The 18,724-nt window shown below is 37.7% G+C and overlaps 1 protein-coding gene across 2 annotated transcripts in view; it reads left to right on the top strand.

Moving 5' to 3' along the window:
- The window catches only part of LOC145673783 (adenylate cyclase type 2-like), a 1,485,668-nt gene that overhangs the window by 1,205,636 nt on the left and 261,308 nt on the right, over positions 1-18,724 (top strand). For both annotated transcript variants that reach the window (XM_081743538.1, XM_081743539.1), the window contains exon 17: positions 4,124-4,219. In XM_081743538.1, coding sequence (XP_081599664.1) covers positions 4,124-4,219 — 96 coding nt within the window. The remainder of the gene's footprint in view (positions 1-4,123; positions 4,220-18,724) is intronic.

An 18,724-nucleotide genomic window follows, 5' to 3' on the forward strand; every position in this document is an offset into this window, starting at 1 on the left:
TTTATGCTTGTAAGTAAAAATTTCATAAAACTGAGCACAGGAATAGCAAAATCTAACAACAACCGCCATCTTGCGTACTCATCTTAAAACTGATTAAGTTTTCCTCTTATATGTTATAAGGTAGGTTTTACGTCATTTCTCTTGCCTTTATCTAACACTAATTCACATATTTATTGTTACTATTAGTATGGTCAATACACTGTATTCATACAGTATGACAGCTTGGCAAGGTTGGCAGTCACTTGCTTTCAGCTTGTCAGACTTCATGTTGTGAGAACCATCAAGGAGCATGATACGAGCTTGTTGAAACAACATTATTGATGATTGTTATAACTGGCCTATTCCAACGTTCAGTAAAACGTATTATTATTATTATTATTATTATTATTATTATTATTATTATTATTATTATTATTATTATTATTATTATTATTATTATTATTATTATTATTATTCAAAACTATGGTTCACTGCTACAACCATGTAATTATTATTCTTTCTAGAATTGGAATTATGTGTGCAACCGACTACATCCTAACGCGAAGCCAAGGAACGTTAGTAAAACGTTTAATAGTAAATCCCCTCTATCTAACGTAATTATAGTGCTTGTTGAAAGAACAACAGTAGCCCTGAATGGGATCGAACCAACGACCTACATCGTAGCCCAAATCGTTAACCACTACATCACAAGAACATCTGATCTGGTTTGTGCACCATAATGTGTATATTGTCACGGACGTTGCGTGACAATGATGTCTCCGTGTCCTATAAGAGTTACGAGGAAAATCCCACACTTCATCATATGTTCTTGTAAATATAAAGGTATCATTGCCTTGTATTTGACGATTAGACCCGTGTAGTTCTTACATTTTGTTGGGCGTGTCATTTTCATTACTCGTTCCTGTAGTTTGGAGGGCGAGGGAATTATTATGCAGTGTTGCAAACCCCGCACACGTTTGGTGTATCTCGGGAACGGTTAGAGATATCGCTTTCGAACAAACGCTATTAGGATTCCTGATTCTTACATAGACTTTCTATGGTGTTTCCAGCATTATGTCATATGGGCACTTTTCCTCCTATGGCAACTGCAAAATTTTCAATTTTTCCCCCCTTTGCTGTGGCAACCCTGTTACTCACTGGATGCTGTGCGTTCTTTGGTTTACTCTTTCGGTTACTCCTTTTCATTCCGTAGTATTATTTTTCTTGCCTTATTGCTAGTTTTGCTCTACGGACACTTTAATTTCTTGATCTTTGAAGCTTTATAATTTCCTTATTTTGCAACACTGACAGGTGCGGTTTCACTTGTTGGTATTCACATTCTATACTAATTCTTTTGATGGCATAAACTTCTATATGTTCTATTTAAAAAATACAACTTTGTACTGAGCTGGCAACACTGTTCACCTGGTAGCATTGTGTGGTACCTCAAAAGACGTCCCCCTTCCACAAGTATCTGGATCCACCACACTCTTTCTCATATCTATTCTGGTTTCCGATTTATTCAGGGCTGTCCAACATTACTGAACCACCCTGTATATATATATATATATATATATATATATATATATATATATATATATAAAAACACAAAACTACCATTCAATATTCACTCAAGCTGGAAACATTGATAAGTAAGTCTGGTGAAATCTCATTACGATCGCAACGCCGCAGTAGCCTTAGGGACAACAGAGGCTTCACAGTTTATATTGGTAAGGCAGGAGAATCCCTGCTTTCTCTTCAAACCACTCTGTTGACTTATAAAGGTCGTTGCTCCCTGTGATTGCACATCTGGTCTTACACGTCTGTTAATGTGTTGAAGAATTAGTCCCACAACCTTTTCATAAGAAATAACCCCCGCTGCTGTAGTAGCTACTGCGTGTGCTTTTGGATTGATTCCCCGTGTAAAAGCACAAAAACTAAATTCACAATAATTCACTTCCATTAATCATCCGTTACCTTTAGTCTAAACAGCATAATGGTGGGACGTTAAACCAAGCAATCATTTCATTTGCTTTTTATTCCATCACTTACTAACAGTTTTCTTCTCATACTTCGTGTACTGGAACAATTTTATTTTTGATGCGTAATTTTGGTAAACTAGCTCCAGTACAGTCGGGAAAGCAGCTTATGTCGAACGCCAATCTACAGTATTAGAAATAGTCTGTGATATCAATAAAACGGAGAAGTTACTCATTATTCCCAATTTTGTAGTAGTTACTCGCATTGGTATCAATAAAAAGAGCACTGAGCACTACTCGTCTCGGCTGACCTCGTAGAAGCCCCGCCCTCTTGGAGTAACCACACCTCTATTCTCGAGACGAGTAACTACTCTGCGTTTGATATCAATAAAAACCAAATACTCCTCTGTGATGCTAGTAACTTCTCCAAATTTGTGGAGCAAGCTAAATAGGTAACTCCGTGCGAAATATGGCAGAGTATATGATTGTTTTCCTACGTAGAAAAACGTGTAAACTGCATAGAAACGTTGCAAGTGGAGATTACAAAAAACATTATAGGTTCATTAAAGAAAATGTAGAGTGATTAGCACATTTTTTTTAAAAAAAAAGAATCAACCGAGATTCGGGGTCGTGCACTATGTAATGAGGAAAAGATGTGGGTTTTCTTGCGTTACGTGAGTGATCCGGGATTCCAGATCGGAATGTCAGGGGATTGTGGTGTGGCTCAAGGTACTGTGTCTATGACTACTACAAGTGTAATGGATGCGATTATTGCGAAATCTGAAAATCCGGATGTGTGCGTAATACGCAAACAGCAAAGGCAGAGTGGCAAGAACAATATTCATTTCCGGGTGCTATCGGACCACTTGAGTATACGCACGTGGCAATAAAGAAATGTAGTATTTTGGAGACGAATCCACTAATAGGAAGAGCTCATTCGTGGCTAAGCGGTTAGCGTACATGCCTTTGGCATGGGAGACCCGCGTTCGATTCCCAGCGGAAGTTCATGTGGTTCGGATTCCACGTTAATCAGTTTGTCTCGTCTCCTATAACCTCGCTACTGAAAAGGACGTTAAAGTCAAAATCAACTCAACTCAACGTTGATAGGAAGGGTGTATACATGAGCATGTACATATTTTGTTTATGTCAAGGCGAAAGGGGACACGTATGGTGTGGAAAACCCAATTAGATAGACGTGCTTTATGACGTGAGTGGCTTGACTTTTTTGAAAAGGAAACAAAGGGGCCAAGTATCTGATTTCGTTCTAAAAGCCAAACAATCTACAAAGACCTTGGGCAACACGTGATATGCACTTGTCGTGTTAATCTTGATATTGCTGGATTCGAATCACCATCCATCAGCTCCAAGAGGTTCGTTCCCGTGGTTTCAGTATTACTTTCTTGTTTACAGTTTTCTTTTTCAAATTAGTTTTTTTTTTTTTTTTAATAATGCTCGCTCGGATATTAAAGATTCTCTTTTGGATTTGTGTCTCATTTGTAGATGTATTTGATATTTCGTTGGATTTCATTGTAATTGCCTTCAAAGCTTTGGCTTTCCTTCGTTTACTTTCTGGTAACTGTGACTTTGAAAGTACCACTGGAAACTCTTTTATAACATCCACAAATGCACTTTGATTGAAGCTGTCGTTGCTACTTGCCCCTTTCATGGCGTTTAGGATATTACGCCATAGGTTAAAAACAACGAAATGACCGCGCAACGGATGAGAGAAATGAGTAATCACTTCTTTTATTGATATGACTCACTGCCACGCGCAGAGGAAACGCGAGTGAACGTTCATAAATCTGGAGCAGTCTAGACCTGAGTAGTGGCTTGTTTTATTGATACGAAATTGAGGGAGGAGATTACTCCAGGTGTAGTTACTCCGATTCTCGAGCGGGACTTCTCAGGAGTAGTTACTTATTTTTATTGATATCACCCAGTATCAACATTATCAGAGGGTACTGATTGCCATTTTCAAACTGACAAGCAAATTCCTTCTAGAGCCGCTGAAGACTAATCCCATCAAAGTTCGACCTTTTCATTATTTTGTGGTAGTGATTTGATTTTATAAGTTTACCTCTAACGTTGTATTTGACATTGTGTCTAAAATTCATCCTCCATGATTTACATTAATATCTGATTTCATTTTTCTTTATATATTTCAGGCGGGAGAAAAAACGAATTTGGGATTAGATAGTTGGATTTCGCACATAATGTATGTGTCATTCCTGACTTTCACACTACATGTAATGGATCGACAGGTAGGTAGTAATTTCGTGCAATATCCTCATGTTGTCATTCAGCCAAAGTAAAGGTAACAAAAAATAACGCATATCAGGCATGAAATAAACAATAGTATATTTTTGCTGAAATGTTACTAGGACACTTCTGGTGGTGGGACTTTACTAATTGCTCTGCGATATGTTGTAGGTAATATACAGGATTGTAATTAAACGAAAATATGGGTCAAGTGATATCTATTTGGATAGATCATCATACACTAAGCAGCATTGAGGCGAAATATTGTTCGTATGGGTCACCGTTTTTCAATATGGCCGCCAAGACAAGGTGTCTGTATCAGATAAAACCTCCAGTACCTCTAATATGAAAAGTTTGGAGATAAAGGAACAGAATAAACCTCGTATAGGAAATCACAGAGGGTACTTATCATTCCACGGCTCCAGAATAATGCAACGAGGAAGAAGATTATTAAAGTATAAGTAACATGATGCAAAAGAGGAAATCTAAATCTTATAAAATTAACTTCCCGATCTCTCTCCGTAAGTGGGTGAAGCGGAATGAATGGCAAAATCTCAAATGAGAACTCCACTTTTACCAGCAATAAGTATGGTTTGTCTGAAAGACTTGTGTGTAGAAGTGACTGCTACTGTAATGAATAAAAATAAGGTAAAATTCGCTTTCAAGTTTAACACCCATTTTATTGCAAAGTGTGATTGGATGGGAAAAAAAGAATCAACTGAAATGAGAAGCAAAGGTTTTACTAAAACATTTCTGGAACTTTGAGATATTTTGCCCGCCCCTTCGCCCCTAATAATTTAACGCAATACTTGCAAGATGTTTAGGAGGCATCTGCATCAGTATGAACCGTTTCGTTACTGAGGATGATAACTGAAATTACCGCTAAAATTTATTCGGGATGTAACTGTGGACATCTCGCTGAATCTCATATTCTACAACATGGAAAAAGCATAGAAGGAAAAGAACCGAACCATTTCTGCGGAGGCGACTGTTGAGTAAAACAACGACATTTTTACACATTGTACTAAAATTGCAATGTTCGATAAATTTGTTTCGCATTTCAGTTGATTCATTTTTGCACAAATCATTGCCTCAAACCAAAATGGAAGGCAATGATTTTAACAAGAATTTTAACAAGAATTTTACCTACTTTAACACAGTAGAGATATCTAACTCTTATAAAAGCACATTTCAGATAATTTGGTTGTGTAGGTACAATTTGCCAAAACTAAGGTTCTCATCAGCAATTTCACCGTTCCTTCCCGTCCAACTTCATCTACTTACGGAGGAGGTTGGAATGATGATTTTCTAAGAATTAGATTTCCTCCTTTGCACTATGGCACTTTTTATGTAACCATCTTCTCTGTTGCAACATTCTCGAGCCGTGAAATGTAAAATACCCTCTGTGATTTTCTATAGGAGATTTATTCTGTTCATTTATCTCCAAACGTTTTCATATTAGTGGTACTGGACGTTTTATCTGATAAATTTCTAAGTTTGTCACTGGGACCCACGACAAGCTTCCCTGAGGAACACCACGACATCGTCATTCGATTTGCCCCATGGTATTACCCATTTGAGTTTTTGATCAGTTCATTTAGGTTCAACCGTTTTCATATTAGTGGTACTGGACGTTTATCTGATACAGGTAACATATCTTGTCGGCCATTTTGAATACGGTGACCGATATGAAAAATCTTTTGCCGCAACGCGTTTTAGTTTTTAAAGACCTATCGAACGAGGTGTCACTCCTCCCACGTTTCCATTTAAAATTTTCAAGGTGGGCCCTGGGCTCCCATGAAGACCGGCCCTGGAGAGCACCACTACATCACAATTCGATTTGCCCCATGGTATTTCCCATTTAAGATTTTGTTTAGTTCATTTATGTTCAACTGTTTTTTAGATATTTCCGTGGAAAAATTAAAATGGGCCACTCTATATATATAGACTGTGTGTGTGCAATGGAGGTGACACCTTCAGTGAAATTACCTTTATATTAAACTTTTAAAAATACGTTTGCATCACATACAATATCCCATGTATTATCATCTAACGTGCTTTAGGGAACACAATAATTCCATAAAAAGTATACCAATGTCGATGATAATCAAAAGAAACAGTATGTAAATAATTTTGGTAATACATTTCTGTATCTTGTAGTAAATTTGAATATATAAATAGTTTGGATAATCATGGCTGATCCAACTTGTAATTTCAGTTTGTTAACTTTAAAATCTTGAAATATATGCTTAAGATGTGATTTTCCATTAACGGTTGTGTTGGGGATAAATCGAATAAATGCACATTTGGGTTCGTTACCCGGGAAATATTATCTAGATCAAAAAATATATATTTGCCGGTATCATAAATCTTGTTTCAGCTCTTCTTAATGGGAATTGTGCAGGATCAATTAGCATTTCCGCATTTGTTTCCATAGATATGTCAGCAGCTAAATCTATACGTTCTACTTGAAGGGTACATCTTCAGGTCCAACTTTAAATGAAGTATTTTTACCGGATATTAAACAAAAGTATTTTTTCTACGATGATATTTTACATGTATACATACTTTATTAGGTAGTATATGATCTAAAGATACAATATCAGTATGAGTACGTCCGTACAATTCAAATGAGTTACTGTTTCTTACTTTGTTGCTTCGTTTGTTAAAACTTTCAATTGTATTATCAAAAGTATTAAATTTGTTTGCAGCTTTTTTACACCACTTTGCACACGGTCAATATGTTTGGCTATAGTGAGAATAATTTTATAATGTTCCGATGTATGCGCGATAGGCATGCGAATCGCATGAAGAACTAACTAATTTATCAATGAAATATTAATTTGATTAAACAATTAATGTAAGAAATCACTTATTGATGCAACATCATTTTTACCTAATTTTTCTATCGGTGATTTTCAATTTACAACGTACATAAAGATAATGATATGCAAGATGAACAAAATCATGTATTACTTGTAACATCAAATTAAATAGGTCCTTATGGTGCTAATATTGAAATTAGACCACTTTCTGCATTTATACATTCTTAAATAGCAGATTGTGTCATTGGAACCGAAAATAAACACATTTGTACAACAATCTGTACTCTGATCTTCGTAAGGAGATTATTTAAAGATATTTCAATATTGAAGTTTGGTAGTTGTCCAGAAATCACAGCTTTACGTTTTCATGACTCTTTCTTAACGCTACCAGTTAGCAACTGGTCAATTTTATTAATAGCTTTTGTCTTTAATGTATCAGCAGCTTCTTTTACGGGTGCACTAACAGATTCTTTAAATGGACGATCTTCTAACACATCAGTCGAAACTTCAGTTTCTGTTCGCAATACTTGAAGACTGTTCGTAATGCTTTAGCACCTCGTTGTGGATATGATAATCCAAACCTTATTAAAATATTAAAGAAACTAACTAAAGTATGTACCCACTGATATACAGGTCCTGTAAAGTAAAGCATTCCACGACCGGGCTAGCAACATACGTATAAGTTTCGGTCGGATGTTTTCTAATTTAGAGCAAAAGGTTTAAATGAAGTGTTGCTCTCAATGTCCCAGAACGAAATGACAAATCTCGTCGAGCATGATATTTTAATAGTATTTCAATACCGTCAAAATGCTGGAAGATGTACAGCTCCTTCTAATGATCTTAGAAACCTCAAAATTTATGGATTGGACATTTAAATTGACGATATTCAATTATTTTTACATGCCAATGTTTTCCACACCCCTTCAGGGTACTAAATACTAAAGGTCAAACTTTATCTAAGCGATTCCCAAAATTATGGTTTCGACACTAATATCAGTCTTCTTTATCATTTTTATGTCCGCTTCTACCATACTTCCGTAGAAGGGCTAAGAGTTCTTGCCACCAGTGGAGCTGAATTTCGACTTAAACGGTATCAAAAATGCTGCCAATAAACTTAACGAGGCTGAAATCTTATGATTTAACAATAATATCGGTAGATTTTGATATTTTACGTTAATCTGTCACTTCCATGAGTGCCAATAGGAGCTCAAATCGGTGTTCAACGCAATCAGAAGTCACACTATTTATCTAAGCTACCCCGAAAACTATGTATTCGACACTACTATCGATCGTTTTCTATCATTTTTATATGTATCTCTTTACCACACATATGTGCCAGAGAGCTTAACCCGACAGTATTCTTTTCCAGACTGTAAGTAATATGTGCATTAAGTTTAATTGAAATTGCTCCAGGCATACTAGAGTATAGTTGGATCACACTCATACATACATTCGCACAATTTTTATATATGTGAATACAGATAAGAGACAGACAGACAGAGAGAGACCAAAGCATCATTACATCCTTATAAAAATAATTTCAGTTAACCTCAAAATCGATGTAAAGAATTTCCGTTCTGACTTCCATACTATAGCACAATTTAATGTCTTAAATTGACTTGTGAGGATCTTTAATTTCTTTTGTAAGTTTGGGACTAGTGAGTTTTTTATGTCTGAAAACACCACTCTATTTTGGACATTCTTTGTTTACACTACGGATGGCCAAAATTTAGGATCTGCATATCCCAATGAGATCCGGATCCGGATCTCGCCGGATCCAGACCTAGATCTGGATCTCGGATCCTAATCTTAGATAAATGTTCAAAAATGTTTAATATACAAGTATTCGAATTTATTCATGTGATCACAGGTTTAATTTTCCGTGGCAACATGCATGAAACAACTGGAAGGTATATCAATATGAGAATAGTATTTAGAAGTCAGAAAATTGATATTAAAACTTAAGCTAACGTGTGGTCAAAAAAAAAAAAAAAAAAACAGAGACAAAGGTTTCAGCAAGTTACTCTTTATTATACACTTACAATAATGTGTCAGTGAAAGCATGTAAATGCTGGACATGTACTGCAGACATAGACATCAATGGATTGCACTATCCGGTCCATGTTTAGCAGCTGAGCGCACCTTCCTATGTATGCCTGAGAAAGAGTTTTCTCAATACTGGGAAGGAAGTTCAGAGAAGGTTTTCTTCCACCTCTTGATCAGGGTTTCCTTGGAGTTTGCTTCCCATCCATTGGCGTAGACCAAAGCCTTGTGAGTTGCCCAGAAATCCTCAATAGGGACACTTGGGGGGTTGTCTTCTTTGCGAACGTACCGAATTCCCAACTCGTCAAGTTTTGCGACAGTTGCCCTCGCATAATGAGCTGATGCCAAACCAGGCCAAAACACGTATCCCTCATTATTTGGGTAAAGTTCCTGTATGTATGGTACCAGTCGGGCCTCCATACACTCCGTTATGTATGTATTCGCGTTGATGGCACCCCCAGAGGTCATGAAAAATGGCTCCGAAGCCCCTTTGGGTCCAGCAGCGAGCCATGCCATCAGTTTTGGGCCTAGGGATGCACGCGAGACGAGACGAGACGAGAAATGGAAAAGTCTCGTCTCGTCTCGCAGCCTCAAATGTTGGTCTCGTCTCGCGTCTCGTCTCGTCTCGCAAATCTGAAGTCTCGTCTCGCGTCTCGCATAAAATTTTGAGTCTCGTCTCGCGTCTCGCGCGAGACTTTCTCGCATGCTCTCGCAGTCTCGCATATATTCTGGTCAAAATTTTGCAATGTGTTATTCTATGGCTGTTAATGAATGATGATGTGATATTCTGTCCGAAGGCAGGTATTTGACCTAAAAGTCCCTTGGCAAGCTGGATCCTTGGTGGTTTGCCATTGCTTTCCATGGGATGAATGTTCATAACATCCTAAGGAGACGGAACCTAAAGTTCAACATGGTATCCGAACTTGTCCCCTCCGCTCCAAATTAAAAGAAAAGTTGTGCTGGAATTTGATTCCTGGACCATTAATTTTCGTCAAATTAACCCTTTCCGGTACCCGTCTTTTTGGGCTATTTTTTAGACTTTCAGTCAAGCAGCTACTGCATAGTCACTATTTATCCTAGGATCATGATTCATACCTCATTCTCTTCAGAATGAAGCTGGCTTTCAAATGGTACCACTTGCATGCTCATACCATATACCAGGAGCGGGAAAAATGATGTCAAAGGGAAAATTACGGAGGGAATTTTTTCTCGCACTTTGGGCCCCTCTGGAGCGGTCCTGTGTGAACGTACCCATCTAAAAAAATGTGATAAATAGTACTTGGTATACTAAATGTGTGTGCCAAATTTCAAGTTTCTATCTTGAATAGTAAGGGCGGAAGAAATTTTATCAGGAATTCCCACCATGCCCCAAATTACCGTAAAACACCATGATCTCAGGTAAAAAATTTCCTGAGACACCCCTAATTACCCTAGGGTCATGTTTTGCTCATCATTCTCTTCAGCTTAGAACTGCCTTTCAGGCGGTATGACTCACATGTCTCCATCATGTATCTAAGGCTGGAAAATCCCGAAAAAAGGGATTTTTGGGGTCTAAATATCCTTTTTTTCAACTTTTAGCCCCTCTGGACCCCCCTGTTTTAACACAGAGATCTGAAAAAATCTGATAAATACTACTAGGTGGGCTGAATGTTTATGCACAATTCCAAATTTCCAGGTGCAAAAGTAAGCCCGCCAAAAAAATATATATACCGACAATGTCCCATATTCTCGTATACAGAGGGAAATTTTTAAACATTCCCTGAGACATCCCTAATTACCCTAGGATCATGGTTTCCACATCATTCTCTTCAGAATAGAACTGCCTTTCAGGCGGTAACATTCACTTTTCTCCATCATGTATCTAAGGCGAGAAAATCCCGTGAAAGGGATGTTTTGTTAAAAATTTCCCTTTTTCAACGTTTAGCCCCTTTGTACGCCCATGTTTTAACACAGAAGTACGAAAAATCTCGTAAATACTCCTCGGTGGACTGAATGTTTGTGCACAATTTCAATCTTCTAGGTGCAAAAATAAGCCCGCAAAAAATAATACCCAAAATGTCCAAAATTCCCCTATACAGAAGTATATTTTCATAAAAATTCCCTAATTACCCTAGGGTCATGTGTCGCACATCATTCTCTTCAGAATAGAACTGCCTTTCAGGCGGCCATTCACTTGTCTCCATCAGGGCCGGCCTTAGGGGGTGCGGGGCCCGATTGGAAACTTTTTGCGGGGCCCCAGGTTTGCAACTAACATGCACCAAGGTGTGTAGAACCAATATATATATATATATATATATATATATATATATATATATATATATATATATATATATATATATATATATATATTGCGCTCTCCCTACTGGTTCAGTGGTTATACTCATTTTCCTTTATAACGTTTTTCCTTCTTAAAAATGTTCTGGTGAAAACGCTCACCCTGTTAATTGCTTATAGCAGCTAATTTTTGAGAGAAATAACTAAAAGGGAAATGCAGACAGTGAATGAATTTCAAAATACATACTCTTGTGCCTCGCAATTTTTCAAGAAGATTCTGTACCAATATTTCAGTTTTCTTCTCTTACAACAAAGCCTATCGATGTCGAACTCGATTTTGTTGACCAAATTTGGTAGAGAAGTGTGGAATGTAAAGAAACGAGCGTAATCAAAATTTAAAGTGCTTCCATCCATAAAGACGCCGCAGTGGCCGAAAACCTGATTGATCAGAATAAGCCATAACAATGCGTTTCAAGTTTGAAAATTTAATTTTATTTGTAAAACGGGTGAAGGGATGAAAAACAATAGCACATTAACCGACACCGGGAGGAAGTAGACATCTATTTGAGGGTATGCTTATCATGGCAGCCATCTTGAAGTCGGCCATCTTGTATCTTCCTCGACTTTTTGTAAATAGGAAGGGGTCTGTAATGTATCAAATTGGGTTAGACTTTTACTAGAAATACAATGGTGAGATCTATGTTTCCATAAGTTCATAATTGTAAGGCTATGAAATGCACATTGATATGAATTCGTTGGTTCAGAGATTTCTTAACAGCTGTATCGTTTTGAAAACAATTCAAGTCAGAAAATAATAATGTACTCTAGTTAGAACATCGTAAGTAGCTACTTATGAAAGGTATAATCAATCAGCTTGAAATCGTTATCGACTGCAGACAAAATGAAATAATGATGAGGCAATCACAAACTTTAAGGAACTGATGGAAGATGAATGACATATTTTCCATTGAATTATTTGAGTTAGAAAACAAACCTTCGTAAGCAGTCCTGTATGCAGTACGTACTAGTATACATTCTGTTTTCCCGACTTGATTTAATGAAAAATATATTATATGGGATTTTCCCAAGAGAGGGCAAAATTTATCCTCTGGTTTTATATTTTAATATAGCTGTAATAAGTGAAAGAATATGTAAGGGAGTCGCACTGAGGCTGATTTACTTGATACCATCTCGGTATTCACTTTAGTATCACATGACATAATCGGTAAGAACACCAGAAACTTTTACTTAGAGGTGTGTTCATAATAAAAGATAAAAGAGGGTGTACGTGCACCTAGAATAAATTATGGTATACATTTTTACACAAACTTAAAGAAAACAATATTTTTTTCGCCCATGGGTGTGTGTAAGGAAATTTGGTGGAGTATTAGGGGTGTTGGGGTGTGCAGAATACTCTCTGGACATTATATTTTCTATTTTTACAACATAATTTGTAAATGTAAAAAAAATAAAGAAACTGCTGCAGCATTAAATTCAGAAAATTTTTACTTATGCCCGGCAACTATTCATTTACTTGTTAGGGTAAAGACATACGGAAGACAAATCACGATCGAGGTCGAGGTTTACGTCGCGGTCGCTACCTCGATGTCTAAGTCGCGATGGATGAAGGGCGCACATACCGAAGAGGTCGCATTCTCGCTGTAAGTTCTCAGTTTGAAGAGAAACATTGCTTTGATGCGTGTGAAATTATTCCCTCAGTGTATAAAAGTCACTGAAAAACCACATTTTGAAATTGAAATGATCAAACAGTTTATAAGCCAGTATGGACGCTAGACGAGGCATAAGAAATACCAGTCTCGTCTCGTGTTTCTCAAAAAATATTTGAGTCTCATCTCTTGTCCATCCCTATCAAGAAATCAAAGACTTTTACCTTTTTTTCAATTTTCAATTTCAATCTCAAGTATCCTCTTTTAGCACCCGGGCGAGAAAATCATTTCCCAGTAAAATGAAAAACAGGTATGTCTTCAGCTTTCGTGGTGGAAGGGGCATTAACTTCAAGTGAAGTTTCGTCACTGTCATTCCATTATTCGACATTGCCTCTCTATGGCTACGTGCCTGTCTTTACAGCTATTTATTTACCTTATATCAGTAACAAATTTAGAAGAATTTTTTTATTAATCTCGGAATTCAGGTGGAGGACTTCAAGATTTTAAGCATAGATACGATTAACACTAGCTTCTTTTTTTCTATAGAAATTCCGGAATTTGGGGGCTTCATCCCGAACGTCCCCTTCCCCATAACCGCCATTAGCTTATATAATAAGAAGCTACAGTATAATTCTAATAATAATAATAATAATAATAATAATAATAATAATAATAATAATAATAATAATAATAAAGCTCATTTGACATTACCATTTGAGTTGCTATTTTCTTCCATTCGCTATTTAAAACCTACCTATTATAATGTTTGTGCCTCTTATCCCTTATTGCTGTAACATTCCTTCCTACTTCAGGGTGTATACTAAAATTCCAAACTGAAATTTCGCGGCCTTTTCTTTATCAAACCATAAAATTTCGGAACATTTTTAAGAGCGAAGTTGGCCGAATTTTCATGAATGTGATTTGGTAGCGTCTAAAGCAGACCATAGACATCTTTGGTGCTGAATTTTGATGTTTCGTAGAACAAAATTTTCCAGTCTGTACGTATATTTGTATATAAAAAAATCGTGACCGAAAAGCTAAATTTCGTGACTTTTTCTTGACTTTCATGACCGTTTCCTCTTTTCATGACTTTTTCGTGACTGATAGACACCCTGTACTTTTATTAACATGTATTTTATAATCAAATTTAACAGTGCAGCAAAACCTCTCGAGAATAGACACACAATTTTTTTCTAGACGAAATTCTGAACTAACGAGATGTTATTCCGTTCAGCGCTTCAGGGAGAACCAATGAAAACACGAGCCACAGCGATGCTTCCGCTGAACATCGATGTAAAAACAAACTTGTAAAAACAAACTTGGTTGTTTATCACGGCAACCACCAATTCATCATTGCTATCGACTTCTAAGTCGCAATGTAGCCTGTATCTCCGGCATGCGCTTACCTAGTTAAATTCATGGGTTTGTGCCATCATAGAGGCAGCGACCGCAACCTAAACCACGAAATCGACCGCGAAGTATCTTCGGTACTTCTTTGCCCTTAGGAAGAAGCCATACCCTCCCTTGTGGAGCCCATGAATGTACCTGTATTTCAATATGTACTTGAGAACCGAGAGTAACAGAGCCATCTTAACGATACCATAGTCACTTGGCCGGGGGCCCGCGAGCAGAAAGGCATGTATTAATTACATGTATTAGGAGGAAAATTTAGTTATAGGGACCACAGCACACTTGTTTCTTCTGGGGTCTAATATGCTGTTAAAACAGCACTGGAGAGTAGAGGACTGGACAGTAGATTAGACGGCACAAGCGCGGGGCCCCCTTACGCGCGGGGCCCCCTTACGCGCGGGGCCCGATTGGGAGCAATCGGTCCAATCGGCTTAAGGCCGGCCCTGGTCTCCATCATGTATCTAAGGCGGGAAAATGAGGAAAAACGGGATTTTTGGGTAAAAATATCCCTTTTTTCAACTTTTTGACCCTCTGGATCCCCCCTGTTTTAACGCAGAAATCTGAAAAAAATCTGGTAAATACTACTCGGTGGTCTGAATGTTTGTGCAAAATTTCAATCTTCTACGTGTAAAAATAAGCCCGCCAAAAAATAATGAACATAGACCGGCCCCGCAATATTAAAAGAAAATATATATTTTAGAATTATGACGTCATCACCTCCTATGTCTCGACACAGGAAGGTGTGAAACCATACATAAGGTCTTCTACAATGCCTCTGGACTTGAAAAAAAAACCCGGACGAAAAAACTCAAATAGAAGAGTTATAACGCAATGTACCATGAAACACCCCGTATGGTACAGATTGTACCATGGGATCCCCAAAGGGTTAATAGCATAATTTACAGCAAAACCAGCATAAATTGTTGCTGGATCCAACATTGTTTTCCAGCTTAGAGGTCTCCAGCAATATTTGGCTCTTCTAAAATATCGTCGCCACTATAAACACTTACACGTTTTGGTCGTTTACTTGAAGGGTGACTTTCCATTATAAAGATGTTTTTATACCACCAAAAGCGCTTGTAGACAACAAAAGAACTCCTCACAACACAATACGACCCAATTCTTTTGGTTCGTTCGCGCTTGTAGCAATGTTGCATTATCGCATTTTATCAACTTTCGCTTTCAACTTATATAGTGTTGCCAGATCTAGAAAATAAAATTACTGACAGATATAGGGCCATACCTACCATCTCGCATCAAACCTATAGGGCCATCCTACCAAACCAGTGTTTGAATTAAACTTCCGAACTAGAGGGAGATGTTTTTGATAAATATATAGAGAGAAAACACTTATTCCATGTAAAAATATCATGTTATTTCTGCGAGCCGGACCCGGGATAAACTTTGACGAGAGGGGACTTCCCCGCCATCCAAGGTGACCAGAACTTTTACTTTCAAAAACGGGACGCATATAAATCGGCGATGGGGGGTGGGGTGACTTCCACATTACATTTTGGGACTCAGCAGTGTTTTCAATTTATAAAATACACAAGTAAGAATGATAACAAAGCGTTTCTAACTTAAGTACTACCCAACAATACTTTTAACTACTTCAACACTCAGAATTCCCACTTAATTCCCATTTGAAACACAAAACACTCAATTCTCATTTGAATATTCAGAAGTTCTAGGCACGGCTGAACCTTCCCAATGTCTGTTGGCACGGAAGAGTGTAGAATTAGCATTGACCATTTATATTTTGAATAATAACTACGGGACACCTGGGTCATGTTTGCTTAAATACAGGACATTTAGGCGTCCCGTTTGAGAATTAAAAAAAAACGGGACAACGGTTAAAAATAAGGGACTGTCCCGTCTGAAACGGGACGTCTAGTTACCTTGCCGCCATCCCCCAACATAAATCGCTAGTAGTAATGTGAAAAAGACAGAAACAACAGAAATATCACATTTTGCAGCAATAGGGATTCTTATTCGCTTTTCAGACCAAAAAACAGAAGTTCATGTATTCGTGCGCGCCCGCGTGTATGTGTTTGTGTCGCAGAATAAAGTCCTAAATCCATGTTGTTGTAATAAATTTCCAATTTACCAAGCTTTTCTTTTTTAATGATGTTTAGAAACTAAAGAAGGCTTTAATTCTGAAAACCAACCTTGAATAATAATAAATCTCATAAAATGTCTATTGCCCCAATCACTTTTTTGTTCCTGGAGGCATTAACGCTCAACTTAGAATATTCAATAAATGTAAAATCACTAAATATATAATTACATGTAATTCATAAATGTTGCGAGACTGCGAGAAGTCTCGCGAGACTTCTCGTGCGAGACTTAACTGAGTCTCGTCTCGCGTCTCGTCTCGCATGGTTTAGTCTCGTCTCGCGTCTCGCATAAAATTTTCAGTCTCGTCTCGTGTCTCGTCTCGCAAATGCGAGACGAGACGCGAGACGAGACGAGACTTCTCGCGTCTCGCGTGCATCCCTATTTGGGCCACAGTTTGCCTTCCTTTTATATTTGATGTCCGGATTTGCATCCTTTCCGTTCTTCGTGAAGTACTTCAACGGCCTGTTGCATTTGAACGGATAGTAACTCTCATCATCGACGATGACATCAAGTGCAAATGGACGTTCTCTGGTTCCTTTGAAAAGAGTGGCGAGCCTTTGTCGTTGTCTCTTTGCTTGGCCCTCGTTGACTTTAGGGGCATTTCGCTGCTTCATTTGTATGTACCCCATGCTCTGCACTACTTTTTTGATCGTTGCATGGTGATGACCATACTTCCGTCTCATCCACCTGTACGATACACCAGGGCTTGATGACATTCTGCGTGCAAGGGACCGCCTTTGGTTTTTATACAAAATAATCCTTGGGCGTCCACTTCCCGCATTCCTTTTTGACCCTTGTTCACTCTTGACCCTTCCTATTGTTTTATAAACCCACGACCTGGCATATCCAAGCCCTACGAACTTCTTCACCACTTCCGCAACTGGAACATCAGGGTGCAGTTCAAGGAACAATTCAACTTTTTCCGCCTTTCCTCTTGTTCCGACGCAGCCATGGCTCTGCACGTGTCTGTTTCCTTCTGAGTCTTTCCTGTTTACTTGTCAAGATATCACTGTACACGTAGGCGTGGCTACGCCCACCACCCTGTTTCATATACCAGTGTTGCCACCCATTAAACTTTGTCTCTGTTTTTTTGACCGCACGTTATCTGCTGGGACTGTAAGGCTGTTGTTAAATTAACCCACACGTTTCATGAAGACACTAGCTGAACCTGCGCTCTCTACACAGCGCATCATTCGCATATGAGCATAAATCTCCTTATCATTCCTTACAATATCTGTAAATGTCCCCTTACAGACACAAGTGAAAGACGTATTAATTAAAAAAAGCCACGGGATATCATAAAGGGGGGATTTTTTTCGATTATTTTTCTCAATATCTCGCATCGTTTGCAAGATTTGAGCCAGCTTCCGGTTGGAGTTTCTAATTCATGTATGACCAGTGTTTTATTTCTTCTTGCATGCAGTATGTAATAAGCAAATACATTACATACACAATTAATTATAATGTCAATTATATATGGTGTTGATTGGGCAAAACACTCCCCCACAAAAAAGGTTCATCTTAGACTGGAGAGGTGCTTATCCTTCCTTTTCCATTATTATTTGGCCATGAAACAAACGACTGAGACATATACAACCCCCATATACAACAGTGTGGTGTTGGAATGTATAATGCTTAGGATGTGATGCTTTAATATTCTTTTTTTTTTAATTTCAACTTCCAATGTACCCGTAAAAATGTAATAAAGAAATAATGTCCATGTTTTTTAAATATTCAATTAGAACTGGACAATCTACATGAAATTTGCAATCGATCAGTGAAAACGTCATCTTTCAAGAGCCTGTAGTTTCCGAGATCTCATTGTCGAAAAGATTGGCCACATACATATACGCGTAAATTAAAAGAGCTCCAAAGATGGCAGCACAGTTCATTTGCATTTATTTCGGAGAAGGCTTATTAAAGGCAAAGGCCTTCGAACAATAATTTAAAAGGATAAAAATTTTCTGAAAAATATTTCTTTAGGTAATTTATTTAAAATACACTCTTTTAAAGATATTTGTCTTTGTTATAAACGTGAAATCACAAATAACCGTAAATCAAAGGTTTGAAGTCTAAGGTTATAAGTTAGAGCTTGGTCGCTCTGAACTGGTATTGTAGCATTTTAATGTATAGATATTATGTCATTATTGTTTATTTACTATAAGCTACC

The sequence above is a fragment of the Thermobia domestica genome, chromosome 17 (assembly GCF_964235325.1).
Source record: "Thermobia domestica chromosome 17, izTheDome1.hap1.1, whole genome shotgun sequence".
Taxonomy (NCBI): Eukaryota; Metazoa; Arthropoda; class Insecta; order Zygentoma; family Lepismatidae; genus Thermobia; species Thermobia domestica.